This window comes from Harpia harpyja, chromosome 17, assembly GCF_026419915.1.
Source record: "Harpia harpyja isolate bHarHar1 chromosome 17, bHarHar1 primary haplotype, whole genome shotgun sequence".
Taxonomy (NCBI): domain Eukaryota; kingdom Metazoa; phylum Chordata; class Aves; order Accipitriformes; family Accipitridae; genus Harpia; species Harpia harpyja.
The window spans coordinates 30,261,083-30,282,342 of NC_068956.1; the positions used below are offsets into that span (position 1 = coordinate 30,261,083).

The 21,260-nt window shown below is 37.5% G+C and overlaps 1 protein-coding gene across 1 annotated transcript in view; it reads left to right on the forward strand.

Moving 5' to 3' along the window:
* The window catches only part of FREM2 (FRAS1 related extracellular matrix 2), a 142,808-nt gene that overhangs the window by 62,640 nt on the left and 58,908 nt on the right, over nucleotides 1-21,260 (forward strand). The window contains exons 3-6 of the mRNA XM_052812840.1: nucleotides 12,861-13,007; nucleotides 15,306-15,536; nucleotides 18,279-18,404; nucleotides 19,324-19,575. Coding sequence (XP_052668800.1) covers nucleotides 12,861-13,007; nucleotides 15,306-15,536; nucleotides 18,279-18,404; nucleotides 19,324-19,575 — 756 coding nt within the window. The remainder of the gene's footprint in view (nucleotides 1-12,860; nucleotides 13,008-15,305; nucleotides 15,537-18,278; nucleotides 18,405-19,323; nucleotides 19,576-21,260) is intronic.

A 21,260-nucleotide genomic window follows, 5' to 3' on the forward strand; every position in this document is an offset into this window, starting at 1 on the left:
AAAAGCCTGAGTGATGCCAAATAAACTTCAACTTGGCATGTCAAAAAACACGCCTTGGTATTTGAAGGTCAATATGTAGTTTTTGAAAAGAATCTTGCCAAACCTATTATGAAGGCATTTTTATGTAAATATGCCTCTTCACTTATCAAGACATTGCAGTATTCTGCTAATACATTAAGACAGGGAATAATATCTAAACCAGTAATCTCTCTTCAGTGTGAGTAAAATGTGAACTGTAAATAAATGAGTTGTTAAAATCTGTTGTGTGCTAAAAACATAAATTTAAAGATGAAATTTTTCTACTGATGATTTTCATTTAATTTAACTACTTATCTCAAAGCATAAGTGAACATTGCATGGCTATGCAGAGAGACAGAGGGGGAGAGAAATAATGTGTTGGAAGCAACGTACTATCAAGATTGAGTTGTCATAACTTCACAGTCACTGTTGTCCCCTGTCCCTCTGCTTTATGTCTGTTGAGCTTCTCTCTTGGGGAACTCACAGTGGTTCTATTATTCTGGAGTTTCAATTCTGCTCTTCATTTCAGAAGTACTTTCCTGTTCTTTATTTTGATATTTAAACAAATTTCTCACATCTTGACTTGAATCTTTTAAGGATTTTTTGGCTTCTCCCAATTTTTTTTTTTCATCTTGCAATATACATTGTGACTGCAGCATAGGAATTTGAGATAAAATAAGAATACAGGAATATACTACAATTGCTGCTGTAGAAATATACAGTTCTGTTCCATAGGATAGGCCTCAAATAACACTAAAAAACTCATCATGATATAAAAAAATAACGTATTAATGCAAAAATATTTCTTTCCTCAGCAGAAGTAATATCTTTGAATCGCTCTTTACAAGGTTTGTCTTAAGGCAAAGCTACAGTGATTTAAAAAGGAACCCTTTTTTGTCCTTGTCTATATCAAGAATTTTGTATTCAGTGAAATTCAGTTTTTTACTCCGTCCTTCCTGAGCAGGACTAAATCACCTGGAAAAGGTTGTAGGTTTAGCATAGCTTAAGAAGGATCAAAGGCACCACAAAGGAGTTTCTCTGGTCAAATAATATTAAAAGTTAAGTATGTGAGATTACCTGGTACAATTACTCTTAAATGAATTAAAAGTAAATGTTAAATGAACCTGACTGACATTTGTTCTCCTCCAGCCAGCCAGGCATTTTATTTGTTGCATTGCCAGAACAGAAAAGGAACGAAAATTCGAGTTTGTGGAAGTGAATTCTTAATAAAGAAAACCAGTTCAATCACTTTGACATGGAGTTAAAAGAGCAGTTTTCCTATGGATGCTCAGTGAGTTACAGCAAGTCCAGCTGATAAAATGGAAATGTTGTTCCATTATGTTTAGGGAAGGTTTTGCAAATAACAACCACCTCTGTAATCCCTCTTGCATACATTTTCCTCTTAAGGCTGTAAAATTTGAGATTTATGAGTCTGGATTGTCATCTGAAATGGAGGGGAATTCTCTACAAAGACAACGTTCAACAGTTAGATTTAAAAAGTTCAGCTGCTTCAAGGGACACCAATATACCAATACCAATTTCAAATTCATTATGAAAAGTTAGAGGCCTTAGTGTCAGATGGCACCCACTCATGTGCCCCAGTTTTAAGCATGAGAATGAGATTGCAAGCATTGAAGTATTAGGCACATATGAAGGAGTTTGCAGTAGCGAGTTCTAAATTAAAATGTTATTTAAAGAAAGGGAAATTGGTATATTCTTTTCCCAGAATAAAGGACTTTCTTAAAATAGTACAGTATTAAGCAAGATAATATTTCTATTTTAAGTATATTTCTCCTTACTCCTATTCTATTGGAATGTCTTTCATCTGTGAGGTCACAGAATACTCTTTTGCTATTACTCATTAGTTTCAAGACTGAGGCTGAGCATACCCCTTGATCCTCAAATTTAACACTTTGTCTGATGAGGTTTTAAATGACAGTAGTTTTCCTGCAGGCTAATACGTGTGTAGCACTGCTTTAAAGATATAAACCAGAAGAAAGTCCCATATGGGACAGTAACTAAGGTAGCGGAGCTAAACCCGTTATTCTGTGAAACAAGGAAATGAACTTTGTTTCATTTCAGCTGGAGCCTGTTTTGGGGGAGAAGTTGTCTGGCGCCACAAAACAAATTAGTAAGCAGAGACGTGAAGACTATTAAGTTTATTTTAAGAATGTGTTGCCAGAGATCTAATAAATTTACTTACTGCTGCAGGCCATGCATGCATGAAGCCTTACTAATCCAGGTAGTGGTTTTTTTCCCTCAGAAGGAGGTGCAGGGTGTGGATCCTTAGGAAAAAAGGTATTCTGCTTTAGGTAATACGGGCATTGTTTAATGATAGACATGACAGCTTGAGTGGTATGTTTGAGTTTTCTCTGTTACTACTCACAAGGAAGTTTAAATTATTTTTCTGATACAAAGTTAATTCGTGGCTATACAAAGTTCTAATTAGTTTAATGACAACACAGAAATAACTTTATAATAACAGAATAATTCTAAACCAACAGATTTTTTGTTGTTATTTTTAAATATTCCAAAGACTACTTTTTAAGTGTTTGAATTTACAAGTTTACCATATTACACTTCAGGACTAGTCATATCTTCGAGTTTTCTCAGTACTCTCCTTTGTGCACACACGAAAATCACATCACTGGACTTTAGTTAGCCATCTAGACTGGTGGGCTGAACACTCTCCCATTATATTCAATGGAGTGGGCCAAGTCTTTCCAGAGGGTAATCCAGCTGTTCATATCAGATGTACCTGCAGTTCCTGAAGATGCAGTTCTTTCCAGCTGCCTAGACAGCTAGCTTAAATTAAACATATGTCTTTTACATGATAAAATTAGATTATATGAATCCTACCCTTAAGTGGCAGGTCTCTTGTCTTCACCTTTTGCAGAACAGGAGCCAGTTGATTATGTTCCTGTGCACTGGGACCTAAGCAAAAACATACTGTGTTTTGTCAGTAGTGGTTATTCACTGCAACTATCGAATTTGGCTGCTCTGAATTTTTTTCTGCTGATAAGCAGTGGTCATTATTTATCCAATATGCAGTAACAAAAAGCATAATTTCAAAATAAGGACTTATCTCTACAATAAGAACAAAGACTTTTGAGAACAAAGTGCTGCTAATAGAGCAGTCTACAGACAACCGTACCTCCTGGTACCTTCCCTTTTCTGGGTCTAGTGGGACGTTATGTTCAATAGCTGTCAACGGTCCCCTTTCAAATGCTTCCTCTCCTGTCCACCCCCTTGGTTTTGTCCTGCTTCTCTTGAATCTGTTTATATGAGTTAGTTCTCTAGAAGCGAGGGTAAGCTTCCAAACATTTTACTCTCTTCCTTTACTATGTTCAAATACAGGCTATCAGCAGTGATTGCTACCTGCTGATTAGTTTAAAATAATCCCTGATAAGTGCCTAGCAAATAAGGCAAGACCAACCAAGAGACAGGTGGCACTCTTTTTTGTTTTACTTTCTTTTTCCCTGTTCATCACCTTCGAAACAGTGACAGGGCAAAATAAAGTCATTCTTCTGCTTCGTTATCTGTTGCCTTGTAAATTCAGTGTGACACCAACTTTTGCACGTGCCTCCTGCACAGCAGTTTCTTAGAGGTCTCCCTTTCAAACACCAGTCTGTTGGTGACTGCTTGACCTCAAATACTGGCCAAAATCAGGTGCATTCAGCATAGCTTCAGGTTATTATTTGTAGTGTATCCTGATCCTTTAACACGCTCACTTTCATCATTTTTAGATGTCTTTTTTTTTTTTTTTTTCCCCAATAGTGCATGCAGGCTGAGAGGGTAGAGTTTGATTAGGAATTGTTTTGAGCAGATTCTGTGATGAATGCCTCCCTCCTGTTGACATTCAGTGAGACAAAGTATTGCTGGAAAGAAAACATTGTCTGTTCTGATTTGTAATGAGAACAGGCCTGTATTTATTAGAAGATATACTTTCTATGGAACTGATACTTCTGGCACTTCAGTTTCCAAAGAAATATTTCCATATAAACTGTATGATGATCCAATGTATCAATGGGATTTAGATCAGATCTTTTGGTCATTGTCATCACAGTAACCTGTCTGGCTGCACTGTGAATGTTGCAAGATTTTAAAGTGCTGTAATATGTTATTGTTGGTATGTACATAGAACAAGTATTATACATCCATTCCTTTGTGAATATATTAATATAGAAATAAGTATGATTAATATAAATCATATATATGTTTTTGTGTCTAATGAACTGTCATTATTTTACTTTTAGCCAACCCTTAATTTCATTTAAACTCCTTGCTCTTTAAAGGAAAATTTAGGCTGCATCTGACGCATTTTGTGTGTCTACTTTAAAATGAGATTAATCAAACTCTGAAGTGTGATTGTCAGGAGAACATATTAGCTAAAGGGATTCTGTGAATCCTATTCTATTTATCTTCTCCACCAATAAATACTGAACAGTTGCTGAGTCTCTGAGCAGAGCAATAAGAAATTTTCTTATCCTGTGAAAATGTTTTGAGATATTTTATTTTGAATCAGGACAAAACATCAAAATTCTTATAAAGTTTTGCAGAATAATTGAGCATAGGCTTTTCAATTTGAAAAAAAAAATGGAATGTGCAGTTTAGTATTTTTAGTTTTTACATTAAAAATTAGTTTAATTTTTTTTATAGTATTAATATGAGAAGTTATATGTATCCAAAAGACTTAAGGCGGACCATGGAAAAAGATGAAAATTCAACATTTATTCTCTCCAATATTTTCAGTAAGGTGATTAATCAAAGCCAGTCTTTTTGTGAACAACTTTGATTTTGATGGATTTATATTTTGAGGGAGAAAGGGAATAACATGAATATTTTTTGCCCAGTTGTACTTTGTTCAGTCCTGCTAAGAACTTTTCGGATAGCTCAATGTCTTTCTCTTCTGTTACAACGATTCAGCAGCATATATGTGTATGTGCTTAAGCATTTCAATTAGTAACATTTCAGTAGTACCCTGAACCCATGACATTATTTATATATTCACCATTGGAACTGTAGAAGTGGGAAGAAGCATTCAGCTCCTGCAGAGCTAGCTCCTTGCTTACAGCACAGAATCCTAAAAGTGGTTCTTTTGGATTCTCTTGAAATTAGTTACAAAGCTAACCACTTAATAGCTACAAAGAGTTTCAAACACACAGAGTGCTCCAGAGTCTTTTTTTGATGATTCATACTGGGTTTCTCTTTATCTGCTTTGCTCTTTCCTTTGAAAACTCACAGCCTCGTGGTGCAGCCAACAGAGTGAAGGTATCCTGGCTCTTGGTGTACTAATTTGTACTGAGCTGGTTTAAACTGAAATTAATTTAAAGCTATGAAATGCAGTGGCTGAAGACCCAATGCAGGTTTGCTTCCACAGTTTCTGTAAATGAAAATCTGGTTTATCTCTTAATCAGAATCTGGTTAATCTCCTGGGCATAGACTTGAATTGGGAATTCCTTAAATTAACCCAGCGTGAATCTCCAGACTGTGCTTGGAGACATCCTTAGTTATGCTTAGTTGAATTTTACTAGCATCAAAATTTAATATGCACTAGCTAGCCTTTACATTCATGTTTCTTCTCTCACTTCCCCTTCTCTTTTTGTAACAAAGAAACTATACAGTATTCTTCAGATATTTTTTCTGCAAATGCGGCCACTCCAACTTGTTTCTCAGGGGTGGGCATAAAACAGAAGCAAAAAAGACTTACAGAAACTACTGAAAGATGGAAGCTGTCTGCAGTTCATTGGATACCAGCAATTACACTCCAGGCAAGCCAAGTCCATAATTCTGGGAAGTGTATGTTTTCTCATGAGAAGTCAGAGAAAGCATTGTTTTAGTCCCTAATCACTAGGAGCTAGTTTAGGGGGTTGGTTTTGATTGTTCTGCAAATATATTGAGTTACAGTGGCAGATAGAGTACAGAAGGGTGCAGAGTTCAACAAGTTATTTTAGTGATTGGAGTCCATTATAGTACATTTGAAAAAGACTTATAAAGATGAAGCATTTTAATGGGTTTCTAATTGGATAAAATTATTAGGTTAGCTTATGCATTGTTGAAGTAAATTTAAAACATTCTAATGACATATTTTACGTGCTGGGTTTGATTATGCAGTTAACTTCTGCAAATAATTTTTCTATATGAAATTAAGACAGTTTTACAGGATATGCCTTTTCTGGTGATCATAGCAGAGGGAATAGCACATGATCACAGAATCATAGAATCAGAATGGTTTGGATTGGAAGGGACCTTTAAATGTCACCTAGTCCAATGATGAGCTGCCCCAACGCATTGAATAAAGAACATTTATTATCTATTTTATAGGTAGACCTTTGCCTTTTTAACCTGGAGCTAGAATGTACTGGGACTATGACACAGTATGGCAAATCAGAGTTGTTGAAACTACATGTCTTGTGCTGATCATATAATATCATCTCTATATTTATTCTGACTAGCAGAATCACCTAAGATTGTATTTTCCTCCTCTAGCCTGGCAAAAAAACATGTTTATACAAACCACGAATAATGACTAGCAAATAGTGTAGGGATCAAAAAACTTGGGAAGTGCTAAGGCTGACAGGAAGTTTCATAGCTAAATGGGGAGTCATGACGTTGGGGAATAAGATTTCTGCATTTCACATCAGATTTTACTTCTAATGAGACTGCTGAGGTAACTTTATCCTGGTGTTTATTAACTAAGTTGGCTTGGCACGGAAGGAGGCTAATCAGAGGATGAAAAAATGGAACAGATGGCTAGCAATGGATGATTCCCTTTTCTTTCCTCTCTCTGTGTCTTTGTTTTCTCTGCAGGCTGAACTCAAGTTCAGGAGTTAGTTTCCTTTTTCAGATGCTTCGTGTACCTGCTGCAGTGAGGAGATCCATAGCAGGGAGAAGGATAGAGTAGTGCTGACTTCAGTAGCCCTGTCTGAGTGAGGCACCCAGTAGGGTCAAATATTGTGAACCAAAGAAGAAAGACTGCAGCTTTTGCAGACATGCAAACAAGTCAGCAAGCAGTAGCAGAACCTGGAAAGAGCTGGAGGAAGAGGGAGGAAACGTGATTTGTTAACATGTCTTGCTATGGTTTTAATTGTGCCATACAATGGTTCCTGTACTATAGGCAGACTGTTAATATTTCACAGTTGCTCTGATTCTCCTTATTAACATCCTTTTGCAGTCTGTTTAGGAAGCGAAATAAGAAAAGAAAGGAGAAAAGACGAATAGTAAAAATTTTAAAGAAACTCTTCTTTCTTAGTGCTTTATTTACCCTTTTTTTTTCTCTCTCTTTCTTGTGTTTGATATATGTTCTTTGCCCTGGAAGAATGTATAGGTTCTTTTTTTTCCCCATTAAACAACCTCACCTAATGTCTAAAGAGAGCAGATATGTTGCACCATAAAGTTCTACAAGTACCAGACAGCTGTGTTTGTACAGACATATCTTGTGGACACGATGAGTCTGTGTGGCTATGGTTATACAGGTTAGGCACTCTTTAGCTGATTCATCTCTGACTGATTATGCCATGGATACCATGCAGGGAAAGCAATATCTCTATCAAGATACATCAATTTCTATTGTGTCAATTAGTGAACACTGTGGTGTAGTTGTATTCTTTTGTTTATGAATTAGGGTTCTGGGGTAGCTCCTAGGGACAGCAAAGCTACCATCAGACATTCTTTATGGAATGCCCTTCATGTTGCCAGTGCTCAAGAGACATGATTTAATGATAGAGAGATATTTTATACTGTCTTCACATAGCCCGGTGAACTGTGGAGAGAACTGGAACTGATTCTTTCCTTCTATGAGCTCTTGGCATCATGATAGAAAGTTCTGACAATCTAACCTGTATTTCTCATGGAGGTTTTATATCTTTTTAAAGATATCTGAGCAGCATGGTTAGAAAGATAAATGCTTAAATGGGAATATTCATTTCAATATTTTTCCCTTTAACCAGTTTACTGACCAAGTCCTCTTCTCCCTCCTCTTTTATTCATGTTGAGTAACTGAAACTGGAGTTTCCAGATTACTTGATCTTTCTGGTTTGATGACCTATGCAAAAATAATACATCACTGTTTTCTGACAGGTGACCAATTTGCTGACAGGACTCCCATAAAGACCAATTCTAGGTGACATCCATCTTCGACTTGTCATATTCAGGCAAACCTTTTCAGAGGGTATTGTCCTCAGCAGCCTCAGTCAGGAAGTCACAATCATGAAATCGCTTTGTGACCCACCTTACTCCAGATCCTTAGCTTTAGCTTCTTAGAAAGTCTTTGACTATGTCTCACAACTCTTGCCATCTCATTTCTTGTGAAAGTCTCACTGTGCCATGTCCTGTTTAGCATCTTCTGATTTAGCACTGCTGCACTCTGATCTCTGGCAAAATTCAAGAAACAGGTTTTCCTGCATCACTATAGCAACATCTTGCCAACCGTGTCTCATTGATATATAAGCAAAGTTACTTTGGATTTACCTTGCTGTAACATGGCCCTCCTTCCTTTTGTTTATTTTTAAAAGCACTCTAGTAATGGCTTCCCTCTGCAAACTTCTGATGTATTTGTATTACAAGCACCTGTCTGGGAGAGGAACAAAAGCAAAACTGTCATTGAGGTACAGTGCCTTAATTATTTGGCTAGAAGCTAAATGTTTGACTATGCCCAAGGAAAGTGCTAGTGAGCAATGCAAAATTCATTTGTCTATAGAAATGTTATTGTAGGGGAGATAATTTAATAGAGAACCAAATTAAAATGGCATGTGCAATTTTATTTCTGTTATTTTATAATTTCTGAAAGCTATGCTCTTAATATTCCTTACAGACCTTATGTTTGCATGGTGCTTGGCTCTACTATGTTGTAGAAAAGGCCCAATTTCATCTAGTTCAGGCATGGTGGAAGTCTTCTTACCCAGCATTAGATGACCATAATAAAAATGTCTGCAACGTTAACTGGTCACAACAGGCATCTTTAACAGCTCCTGAGGAAAAATGCACATATTTCTGCCTATTTTGAGGCACAGCTAATCTCATTCAAAAATAGATGCCTAAAATAAGTCATAACCTTACAAAATGCCTCCTTCTCAGTTTTAGCTGTAAAGACAGTTTAGGATTTCTAGCCCAAAAATAAATACCTGAAATTAGATAAGATGTATCGTATGCTTCCTGCTCTATTGTGTTGGAGGTCTGTAATAACAGCAACAACAACAGCAACAACATTTGTTTTACTCTTTGGGGACGTTGGACCATGAAATGGTTTATATAATTTAGAAGACATTTCTTCTGAACACAAAAAGCACGAGGTGAAGACAGCAAGATCTAAAATATCTATATTATTTTCTTAAAATTCTAAATCTGATGGGTTAAGCACTGCACATTCTAAAAGGTGAACAATATATATTTCAGGGGCAGAAGTAGGCCTGTAGAAATGGAGGCTTGCTGAAAGCCTCCTAGAAATAATACTTTTTTGTTTGGGTTTTTTTGTTTGTTTTTTTTTTTACTCTAAGAAAAAATAGAAAGAAACTGCTGAAAGCAAGAAATAGGTGGAATTAAGACAATATTAAATCTTTCTTTCATATTGCCTTTCTTGTGCTTTTTGCTTCCTGAATTTCATCCTCTCATTAGGTTTCTAACTCAGTATACTTCAACATTTTCCATAGCATCAATGACAGGAATGAACTGGTTTAGTAGCTGGCTAGTGAAAGTTCTCCATATGACTGTTCCTTTTTAACAGCTGGGATTTTTTCTCTTGTATAGTAATTTTGATATGTTCAGTAATTATGTGCAAATATAGATTACATTTAAGGTTGAACTATTTAAGACACTAGAGATGAAATGCAAGAGACCTGTGTGTAAGCAAGCTGTAGATCGTGTGCCTGTGTCCACAATACATTTAAACCATTAGTTATTTGGACAGTACAACAAATTATGCTGGATTTCATATTACTTCCAACCCCTGGCTGGAATCTCTTATGTCTAAAAAGATACAAACTCTGCTAGAAGCTTTTCCTTCACCTCGGGGGTTTCCAGTGTCTGACATTCTCATTTCTAGTAAGCTCATGCAGCAGTATTTTTTCTCAGTAGTGATACTAATAGGTTCTCTCTCCTCTAACTGGCAATAAATTTTCATTCCTTTTATATCTTAAAAACTTTCATCCCTCTGTCAAATTATGTTTAAATTGGGCAGTGTGTTCAAGGGTGGCACACAAATGGCTTTTCTCACTAGGTTAAAGAGCAAGACATATTCTGTTGCATTTGTCCCAATAAACTAATGGGAAGACATAACATATGGCTAACCTAGTGTAAGGGCAGCTATAGCTAACACTATAGTTACTGGTTTTCTTGTCATGCTCATTACAGTTTTTGGTGTGTGTGTTTGTAGCCTTCCCCTTTGTCAGTAACAATAGAGATCAAAAGAGCAGAAAGAAGCAGGGCAAAGGAGTGCAGGGTGATACTCCAATAACCATTTCCCTCCTTTTGTTTACACAGGACCATTGCCTTTATGTGAGATTACACAAGTATGGTTGTTGGTTTTTTCTAGTAGACAGGTCAATAAAGAAATATAGAGGCTTGTCTTTGAAGCAGAGTAGAAGCATATGGAAGGGCTGCCTAATTTTTCAAGGAATAGAATGGAAGAAACTGGAAGAGGAAAACCAACCTCCATTTGGCTCTTTCTCCAGTAATTAAGCCATGAGTGAAGTGAAATACTTAGATATGTTTCTCTTTCTCTGCTATTTCAGAGGAATTACTTTATTCACTGACTTGTGTACGGAAGTGTCAATTTCTAAAGGGAATTCCTTGCACATTTCAGACAGTCGTTACCTGAGCAAACATTGTTCTGTAGCAGCACCTTGTGGGAAAGAAATCAGACTACAGCCTCTCAAACAAGCCAATGTTCCCAGAAGACAGTTGCTAAGTAAGCATCTGCCTTCAGTGAGCTGAACAGGTTATTTTATTCTTGCTATGGAAATTAGAGGACTCTCCTGAGTAATAACAAACATATCCAATAGGATGATATACAGAACTTGATTTGTCATGCCCTTTTATCTGTGGCATCCAGAATCCCTACACTGACAAGAAATGCCTTTTTACTGTGCAAAATCAGTGAACAGATGGAGGTAAATTGTACATGAGAAAGTAAAGCTATGCTATATTTTATCAGAAATGTGTTAATCTGATTTGAGATATTCAGTCTGTTGTACAAATACTTGGCTTATAGTCAATGAAATGGGTGCTAGCTCTTTTCAGCTATTGCCTTTCCAACTGAAAAAAAAGTAGCATTTTTAACTGGACCTTAGAGTGCCATCTGTTTGCATTTGTTGTTTCTGGATTGCTTTTTAGACTAAGAAAAATTCCATGAAGCCTGCTATTTCAATAAAAATTTCCTGTTGTTTTACAGTTGTACAAATCCCATTAACAGTAGACAAAACAGCTTCATTTCTGCTGGGAGCAAGAGATTAGGCTGAGACATGCGCAGATTTTAGGCTGGTGCTTAGTGTTTTGCAGCTGGAGTTAAATGACTTCCATATCATCCCCTCCAAAACTTTGAGGGATGCTTCCAGTATTCCTGCATTGCTTTGGCTTCAAAAAGGGAGCCTACTTTTGTTGATAAATATATGGGCATTTGTGTTTGAGGAGGACTGTGAAGGTTCTCCCGATTATTGTAAGAGGAAATGCAGTCTTCAACTTAAGGACAATGCCATCAACAGCTGCCAGCCAGAAATGCTGACTTGGCCCATGTTAACCGTTCAGTTTCCCTAGCTGAGTGTACTGCTTGCTGTCCTGTGCTTTCAATTCCCAGTGTTTGAGTGCACAGAAACCACCCATGTTCAGAGAGACTGCAGGGAAGCTGTTGTGCTACTGCTACAGTAGAGACCTTGGAAAGGATCCCTGGAGTCTGCTTTCTTCACCAGGAGCATGTTGCTACAGTTGTGCCTGTGTAAAAAGAACTGTGAGGACATCTTTTGGTCTATTGAAAATTGACTCTCAAAACACATCTCAACACCTTGCTCACTTGTGGGCATTCATGGTATCATGAAGATAAGTCATTGCAAAATAGTTTAAGAGAATTCCAATAAGCATTTGTATCTCTCTAAATCTTCTTAGGTGACACAGGCAATCATACTTGCCCAAGAGTTACAAGCATGTAAGCTTAGAAGGGCATCAGCATAGCTATAAACTGTGGCATATATCGGGAATACTTAATCTTGTTGAAACCATTTCCTGGGAAGATATGAAAACTGTTGCTAAAATCATACAGTGCTGTTGCATAAATTCTAAACCAATAAGAGCAGAAACTGTTAGATTTAGTGACCAAAATATTGAGTTTTAGAAGCAGGCTGCATGCAGTCTAAAAGATGGTAGGTATCATCTCCAGCCTCTCAGGATACTAAGGGTCTTCCAGTGCTTCTGGCAGTCTGATCATATCAAGGAAGTTCTGTGTGATGTCCTATGTTGTGTGTTATTTGGAAATACCAATACGATTCTGCAGAAACTTGGATCGTCCACAATTTTTGTAATTTCTAAAAAAGAGATTCCAAATATACTGTGATTAATTCTTGCTCTTTTTCCCATGAAAAAGAAGAAAATTAGCATAGTCTGGAATGAATGTGACTAGTTTGTATGCATCTAAGATAAAATTTACTCCTATATGTACTAAATGTCTCATGGTTTAGGTCTTTACTTGTTATTTCTTAGTTTTAAATCTTTAAAACCTTTGGATTGTAATGTCCAGCTAAGGTACACATCTCTACCCAGGATACCGGTTACATTAACCTCAAAAGACAAAGTAGTATTTAACAAAAAAGAAAAATGAATTAATATATTATATTAATTATATTAATTTTGTTTTGCAGGAGGCAATAAGCTGAAGAATCAACATTTTCGCCTAAACTGGGCATGGATCTCCTTAGAAAAGGAGTACTATTTAGTAAATGAAGACTCCAAATATCTTGATGTTGTTCTTAAACGGAGAGGTTACCTGGGAGAAACCTCTTTTATAAGTAAGTTCAATTTTAACCTTATCAATTGCTTCTATAAATCACTGGCCAGCTAGTTGATAAAATGTATCAATACAGCTATATCCTTTTACTGTTTTACTGGTGTTTCATACTAAGCGAGCTAGATTCAAAGGAATATGTTTATTTATTAAGTTTCTTTTGTTATGCTAAGTATATGATTTCTTTAGTTATATGATGACATTTTCACTTTTTTTTTGTCTTCTGTAATTAATTTTTGACTTAACAACCCAAGACCCTGTCCTTCTTTCTTTGATTTGTTTTATACCACTGTTGTATTTGTCTCACAGACTACAGTTCTGTCCAGATTTTATTTTTCCTGTAATGAGAAAATACAGTTTTAGCAATTGGAAAGACAACAACAATAAACATAGATCATTTTCCAGTAAGGCTATTGTGAGCTGGTCTGATTAGCAGCTATGTACATTAGGCTCATTTTCTTCATTCAATGTTGGCAGTCAACTGAGGCTGATACAGGAGGTGTTGAAAGCTGTTTGCAGTGTCTGGGGAGTGAAAAGGTGAAAAAAGATTGTGTTATCACATTCTGCAACCTCACACCTGTCTCTAACTTCTGGATCTCTTCCCATCCTCTGCCTAGTGATGCATTTGGACCAGGGAGCATTATCCTTGTACAGTTTCATGTTGAAACCTATGGTGAGCTTACACTGCTTAGAAAAGGCACTCAGTTTAAAGCTGGTTTTGCAGAAATATGTAAGCATTTACCTGGCATGGAGAACAAGCTCATGCTTAGAAATCAGGTTTCTGTTTAAGTCTCATTCTGAATAGGAATCTGTTTCAGGTATTGAGATGTAGTTAGGACACCTATTTTGGCGTGAGATTTAAGGGATATAGGCAGTAACTAACCTAATCTAACTTAAAAGGCTCTGTTTTGAACAGTGAACTAACTTTGATAATATATTTCTTTTAAATGAACTAAAAGAATAAAAGAGATGAATGAAATACAAAGTTAAAGATGTGTGCTTTAGATTAATTACTCGTACTGATTAACAGATACTGATTTGACTTCTGATCCCTCAAATAGAGTGTTTACAAAACTTTCTACCTATGGATTCAAGTTCAGTTTCTGAATTGAGCTGACTCCAAATCCAGCAAAAGCAGTTTGAATAACTTGCCTCTGACTACCTTAATCCTACAAAATGGAATAACAGAGTTGGAAAGAACATAAAAGATATTGGTTAAGATGCTTACTGGCCTTTCTGGTCCATGTGCAGTGCCAAAGGGGCTGAAGGGTTAGAGGTTATGTAAAATATTGGCTATGACTTAGGAAGAGGCATTAGCAGGAAGCAAGAAAGGCAAGATTTGTAGGGAAAGGTGATATGTTTTAATGCATTAGTGATACAGTTGGAAGAAACAGGCAGAGAAGGGAGAACGTTTAAGTTTTTTCTGAAAACCTGAGACAGACCTTTAAGATTTGAGTGGTACTGTGGGGTTCAAACAGAGGCCAAATGCATGAGTTGGAGATAGTTCTGAAGGATTGTCTAATTTCCATGAGGGCCTGTCAGACAGCCTTAAACTGGGAGGGAAACACCAATGAAAAGCCATTTTAGAGCAGTCTGGGTCTGAGGCTGTAAGGTCTGTGTTGTCTCTGTGGGATCAGCTATGTTGGATTTTGTCCCATGGCTTTGAAGTTTCAACTTGATTTGAGTTTAATGATTGTCATTATACAAACACTGAAATAAGAGGATAATTTTTAAAAAAATGCTTATTGTAGTGGGAATGGCCACAAGGGTTCAGATTTTACATCTTCTTTCATCCTTATTCCATATGTTTTACGCCTTTGTCTCTTTGTGTTTTCCTTAGCTTTCCCCTTGAAGGCTGAACTTTCCAAGTGTGTTTTTATTTTTTCTAAGAGAAATAAAATTTTTTGAGGGTTTTAGGCAACATGTTATTTAGATGTTCTGGAACAGAAGAGAACCCAGAATGTTAAAAAGCAGGGGAAAATCTGTTGGCCCTTTTGGGCATCCGTAGTTGAATTACAGAGAAATGGAAACTTGTCTGTAACCTCAGAGAATGTAGAGTTTTTCTAGTAGTTAGTTTTACTTTGGCTAATTCTGTCCAAACTGCCTTTCATAATGTTAGTTGATGTGCTTCCACCTCTATGTGTGACACCAATATAAAATTGATCAAGAGTAACAGAGTTGGCTTGAACACTCTCAGGTTGTGAAAAGTATATTTTTCTAAAACTTCTTTTTTTAAAGGTTACATAATGAGAGAAAAGTTACAAGTGATGTTTTTAATTACCTGAATTTCTGATTTTGGCAGGTATTGGCACCAAAGATGGTACTGCCAAGAAAGATAAAGACTTCAGAGGAAAAGCCCAGAAGCAGGTGCAGTTTAATCCTGGCCAAACCTTAGCTACGTGGCGAGTACGGATTTTGAGTGATGGTGAACATGAACAGTCTGAGTCCTTTCAAATTGTTCTTTCTGAGCCTGTCATGGCAGTTCTGGAATTTCCTGATGTATCCACGGTGGAAATTATTGACCCAGGAGATGGTAAGAACCTTTCCAGAACTCTACTGCAAATATGTTCATATACCAAAAGATAAACTGGAGGGCAAATGCTATGTGTAACAGTGGATAGTAAAGCTTACCTTTCCTCAGAATATTTCTGAAGACAGACCTGGGCATTGGGTAGCTGTTTGTCCTCTATCACTTTTAAGTGATTCATGAATATGTAACTAAGGTAGCACACTTTGATGAAATACCTGCATTTTTTCCTATGATATATTATTTCTAGGGGGTTTGTTTTGTTTTGTTTAGTTTTGTTTTCATTTTAGGTACAATAGTTTTTTGATTCAATGTGTTTGCAAACAGAGTGTATCTGCACAGGTGCCTGGAGGCTGACTTGATTTACTCTGCCATGGTAATTCATGTGGGAGAGGATGGTACAGGAAAATCCAGGATGGTTGGTCCCGACAAGTTAGGGTCTTGAAGCAGACTAGTTGCATCTGTTAGGCCTTAATATCATCAAGCTGAGAAGCTCGGTAAGGGTAAGGTTCACTAGACCAAGTACAGCACAAGCTGTGTCAAGAACAAATAAAATTATAGTGAAATGTAAATGAAGAAAGAAACTGATTTAAAAAAAAAGGTAGAATGTACTCTGGTTGCTTTGCTTTTCAGCTGCATCCAGACACTTGAACCCATGGGCCATGGTCACACAAAACTGTCCTTAAGGAGTCTTTCAAGCATTGGACAACTGTAACAGCTTGTTTTATGTAGTCTTCCCTAATTCACATTTGAAGAGGACTGGGCAGCAAAATTGTCAGAGGTTTCTTAGTTCCTAGTTACAAATGCAAGTTAAACCAGAGGTTATCTGACATCCATATTTAGTCACTGAGAAAAATAGTGCTTAACTTAAAAAGCAGTATGTATGAGACACAGAAATTACTTGAAAATGTGTTAAATCTATCTTTTCTATGTCCAGTGAGATAGCACAATTCAAGATAATCGTCTGAGTCTTCTTAATGCCAACGATAGTTTTTTCTATTTCTTATATTAAGATAAAATTTTTGCAGTCCCAGAGAATTTGTAGTAATTATACATAAAGTGAAGTTGCATAGGAGAAAATCAAATGCATAACTGCAAATCAAGGAATATCTACAGGAAAATTATAGAGAGAACTTTGAGGGGAAGGACTGGGTTTCCTAATAATCTATGAAAGCGTAGGGTATAACAAGTTCGGAAGCTAGCTGAATAGGAACCATCAAAAGTTTTATTCTGCTTCCAGTGAAAATGGTTTTAAAATTCATTGATTTGAATGGTGTAGTCTTAGCACCAAAATAGTGAGCTTGTTTGGAAAGCTGTACCAGCCCCTTGGTGTATGCGATATTAGTTAAAGTTTTATTCCAAAAAGAGATTGCATAACGATGTGTTTTCTTATACTAGGTGAGATGGTGTAGATCATTCTCCTCTGGGCTTTTAAGTTGTTCGTGAGGTCTGTTAAACTTTTATAGTGTCATTTTACTCCTAGTTGGATAATTACGAGAGAGACGGGAAACAGAACAAATCAGATTCCTGCTTCTTTTTTGAAGGATAGAGTTTTTAATTTTGTCAACATAATTCTAAAAGGAGAAATAAAAGGAACAAATTGGATTTTTCTTAGTGTTACCTTTTGGTTTACTTTAAAACAAAAAAGTAGGGATTTGGTGTTTTTCACATTGAATTTTTGACTTGCTGGAATAGTGAAAGTGTCTAGATCTTATCAAACCTGAATTACAGCATTTTTAAGGCAGGCTTTTGACCTTAAGTCATGCTAGTAGTATTTTCCAGTTGGAGACATAAAACCTGGCACATGTTTTCAAAGAAGTTGCATGACAATTTTCAGAACGTTGTTTGCCAAAGTACTCTGAAATAAAAGATTTGCTTTGTGCAGTCAGCTGATACCACTTGATTTGATATTATACAGAATTATATCCTGTTTGGATTGTAGTCATACAAATGAAACTGTAAAGGTGCCTTATAATTATGTACATAACTACCTTTGGTTCATGAGTTTTTAAGAGAAAAAGAACAAAATTGATCCTGAATCCCAGTAACAGCATAAAACTCAGCAATCTCTTTATATGAGTATAAAATAGTGAAGGAGTTTAAAATGCATTTCCCTGAAAAACAGATCTGACATTCTTTGGCCTGATACATTTTAGGGTGAGATTTCTCTCCACACTTCACTGACTGTATTGGCTAGGTCTCCTGTGAGTAAAACAGGAGCATAGGCATGTAGTGAATTCAAATCAAATGTCCAAGTCACAATAAGATAGCAAGAGCTCAATCTTGCATCCTCAATGCCAAATTATTTTCAAGGTTATCTTGATGCAGTAAGTTCAAGAATGGCCTTGAAGAACCACTGCCTGTGTGTGAGCTATGCTATTGATACTTCTGTGATTAACAGTTAATAATAAAATACCATGGAAATAATAAAAATATAGACCTTGTGGACAAATTCTCCAAACACTGTCTTGCACCATTAACCCTAGATAAGTAAATTAGTCACATTAGAGACTACTTAGTAAGGATTTGTGAATTCAGACCTAATGATCTGATTTTCTTTTCCATTTCTGAAAGACTAAGAAACTCTACTTTGCTCATCCTCCAAGTTTTTCTTAAAATCTAGTGCCATTGCTGATAAATAGGAGTTATTTGTTGCACTTCAGAATATGCTAAAATGCTCCTAGCTATTTTACAGGTGACTTTATGAGGCCATAAATCTACATAAACAAATGTGTCTGTTCTTTGCAGAATCAACTGTCTTTATTCCTCAGTCCACCTATACTATTGAAGAAGATGTTGGTGAATTATTTATTCCAGTCAGAAGAAGTGGAGATGTGAGCCAGGAACTGATGGTTATCTGCTACACACAACAAGGTAACAGAATCTACTATAGGAAAAAAAAGGCAAAATGGAAAAGAGACAGAAAAGCAAAAAGAATTGTTCCATCTATTGCATAATAAAATTGTTTATAATTCTGTTAATTACTTTTTCATCTAAATATTTTCAGTTTCAGCTGGAAAAGCATTCATCTTTGTAATGTGTCTTAGAGTATTATTGAATACAGCTGAAAAATTATCATGTTCCAAATTTCTGCCATTTGTTAGGAGGTGAAGAGGATCTGTGTTCTTTATCTTTTTGCAAGATTTTTATATGCAGCCCCATATATCTGAAAGTGATGAGAACTGAAAGCACTGCAGTGATTGCCCAGGATATCCTTTACTTGTTTGTATCTTGAAAAAATTGGTATAAAATAATATTGCTTAATTGCCATGCTTCTCCTTCCTCTGTCTTTCTATCTCCTATTAATTATATCCATGCAGAGCATGGAGTCTCTACGCCTGTGCTTTTATTATTTACTTTTCATCTGGAGAGATGAAGCAACATTTTTGGTGAGGTGACCTAGAATCAAAATAATTTGTTTTCATCAAATTCTGTCTGTTATAGTTAATTTCTGGTCCACCACTATCTTCAATGGGTAAAATATACTAAGGGAGTTAACTGGCAATCCTCGCAGGGTCTCCTTTGTCAATTTGTGTCTGTTGTGATAGACTACAATATTCCTTCTGACTGAAAAACTGCAAATGAATTTGGGGAGCCATGTGCTTGCATTGCATCATATACAGAAGAAGTTTGTCCAGGGGCCTCATAAATATAGCCTGGTCAGAGGTTTCAGCTCATCTTGTCACCTAAAAGTAAATAGAAATTAAAAGATAATGAAAATAAAATTAAACTCCTGTGAGGGGATCATTATAACCGTGGTATGTATAGTAACTTTTTTCCTTTTATGCCACAGGAACAGCATCTGGCACTGTCCCAACCTCCGTACTTTCTTACTCTGACTACATATCCAGGCCTGAGGATCACAACAGCATTCTACGTTTTGACAAAGACGAACGAGAAAAAATGTGTCGGATCGTTGTCATAGATGATTCCTTGTATGAAGAGGCTGAGACCTTTGATGTTTTGCTGAGCATGCCAATGGGTGGAAGAATTGGTGCAGAATTCCCAAGAGCTCGAATTACTATTGTACCTGACAAGGATGATGGTAAGATATCATGTAATAAAGTGATATTCCCAGTTCAGGACAGAAGCTACAAATAGCATCACACTCAAATCAGCATGTAGAAATTGGATTTTTGGACTTCTTCCTGGTGGTTAAAACACATCCTGCTTCCATCCTGAGATTTGAAAATACTATTAGAAAGCTATGTGGGTTTTTAAAAGTATTTAGTATTGATATTTTATGGTTTGACAAAATCACATGAGCACTGACTGGCAGTGAGGAGATGCACCTTTCCATTCTATCACAGTAAAAGGTGTAATCCAAAATATCACCCTGCATGGGCACCCTTGTATGTGTGCAACTAAGGTTGTGTCCACAAAGCCTTCAGGCCTATTGCATTATGCTCCAAAGGGCCATGTTATAGGCCCTGATGGACCAGAAGCCATCTAGCAGCTGCTAAGAGGCAAGCTATATTCCTTCTGATTTGATGCTGCATTTAAATTGCGGCCTAGAAGTCTCCATGTATGCTTCCTTTGTCTTTTTAATAAACAAATAATCAAAAGACAGTAATGTTGCTTTCGAAATCGCCTCAGTAAGGAAGCACTAACAGAATTATGTCCTTTGTTCAAGTGGTCAATAGCTTTGATATATTGCATTGAAAGGGACATTTGTGGCGGTGATTAGTCTGTGACTAAGTGTTGTGGTTTAAGCCCAGCTGGTAACAAGGTAACAAAGCACCACGAAGCTTCTCACTCACTCCTTCCCCTGCCCCCCACACCCACCCCAGCCCCGGTAGGATGAGGAAGAGAAAATATAAAGAAACGCTCTCACCACTTATGGTCACGGGCAAAAGACAGGCTAACTTGGGGAAGAAACAAAATCAATTTAATTTACTACCAATCAAATCAAAACAAGGATAATGAGAAGTAAAACCGAATCTTAGAACACCTTCCCCTCACCCCTCCCTCCTTCCCGCCTCAGCCCCACTCCCGGTTCTCTCCACCTCCCGCCTCCGAGCGGCGCAGGGGGACGGGGAATGGGGGTCGGGGTCAGCTCCTCACCCCTCGTCTCTGCCGCTCCTTCCTCCTCAGGGGGAGGAGGACTCCTCACTCGTCCCCTGCTCCGCCGTGGGGTCCCTCCCGCGGGAGACAGTCCTTCATGAACTTCTCTGGCATGGTTCCTTGGCATGGGCCAATCTTTCCCATGAAGTCACGACCATCTTCGGGGGCATCCCCCTGCTCCAGCGCGGGCTCCTCCACAGCCTGCAGGTGGGCATCTGCTCCCCCGCTCCCCCCCATGGCTGGGGGGGACAGCCTGCCATCTCACCACGGGCTGCGGGGCCATCAACCTCCTCCCCTCCTTCTTCACTGACCTCGGTATCTGCACAGGGGATCCGCTCACATTCCAATCTCCTCCCCTGCTGCAGGTTCCCCTTCTTAAATCTTTTATCCCAGAGGCACTACCACTGTTTCTGATGGGCTCGGCCTTGGCCAGAGGCGGGGCCAGCTTGGAGCCGGGGAAGCTTCTAGAAGCTTCTCACAGCAGCCACCCCTGCAGCCCCCTCCCCTGCTACCAAAACCCTGCCACACACTAAGGAAGAGTAGAATCATCACACTGTATCACCAACTGCTTTTGAAAATACATGTAAATATTATTGCAGCCTCGTGCCTCTCCTTCGGTGTCCCTAGCATGGGTGTGGCAACTCTCATTCTAGGGGTGGTAGCAGA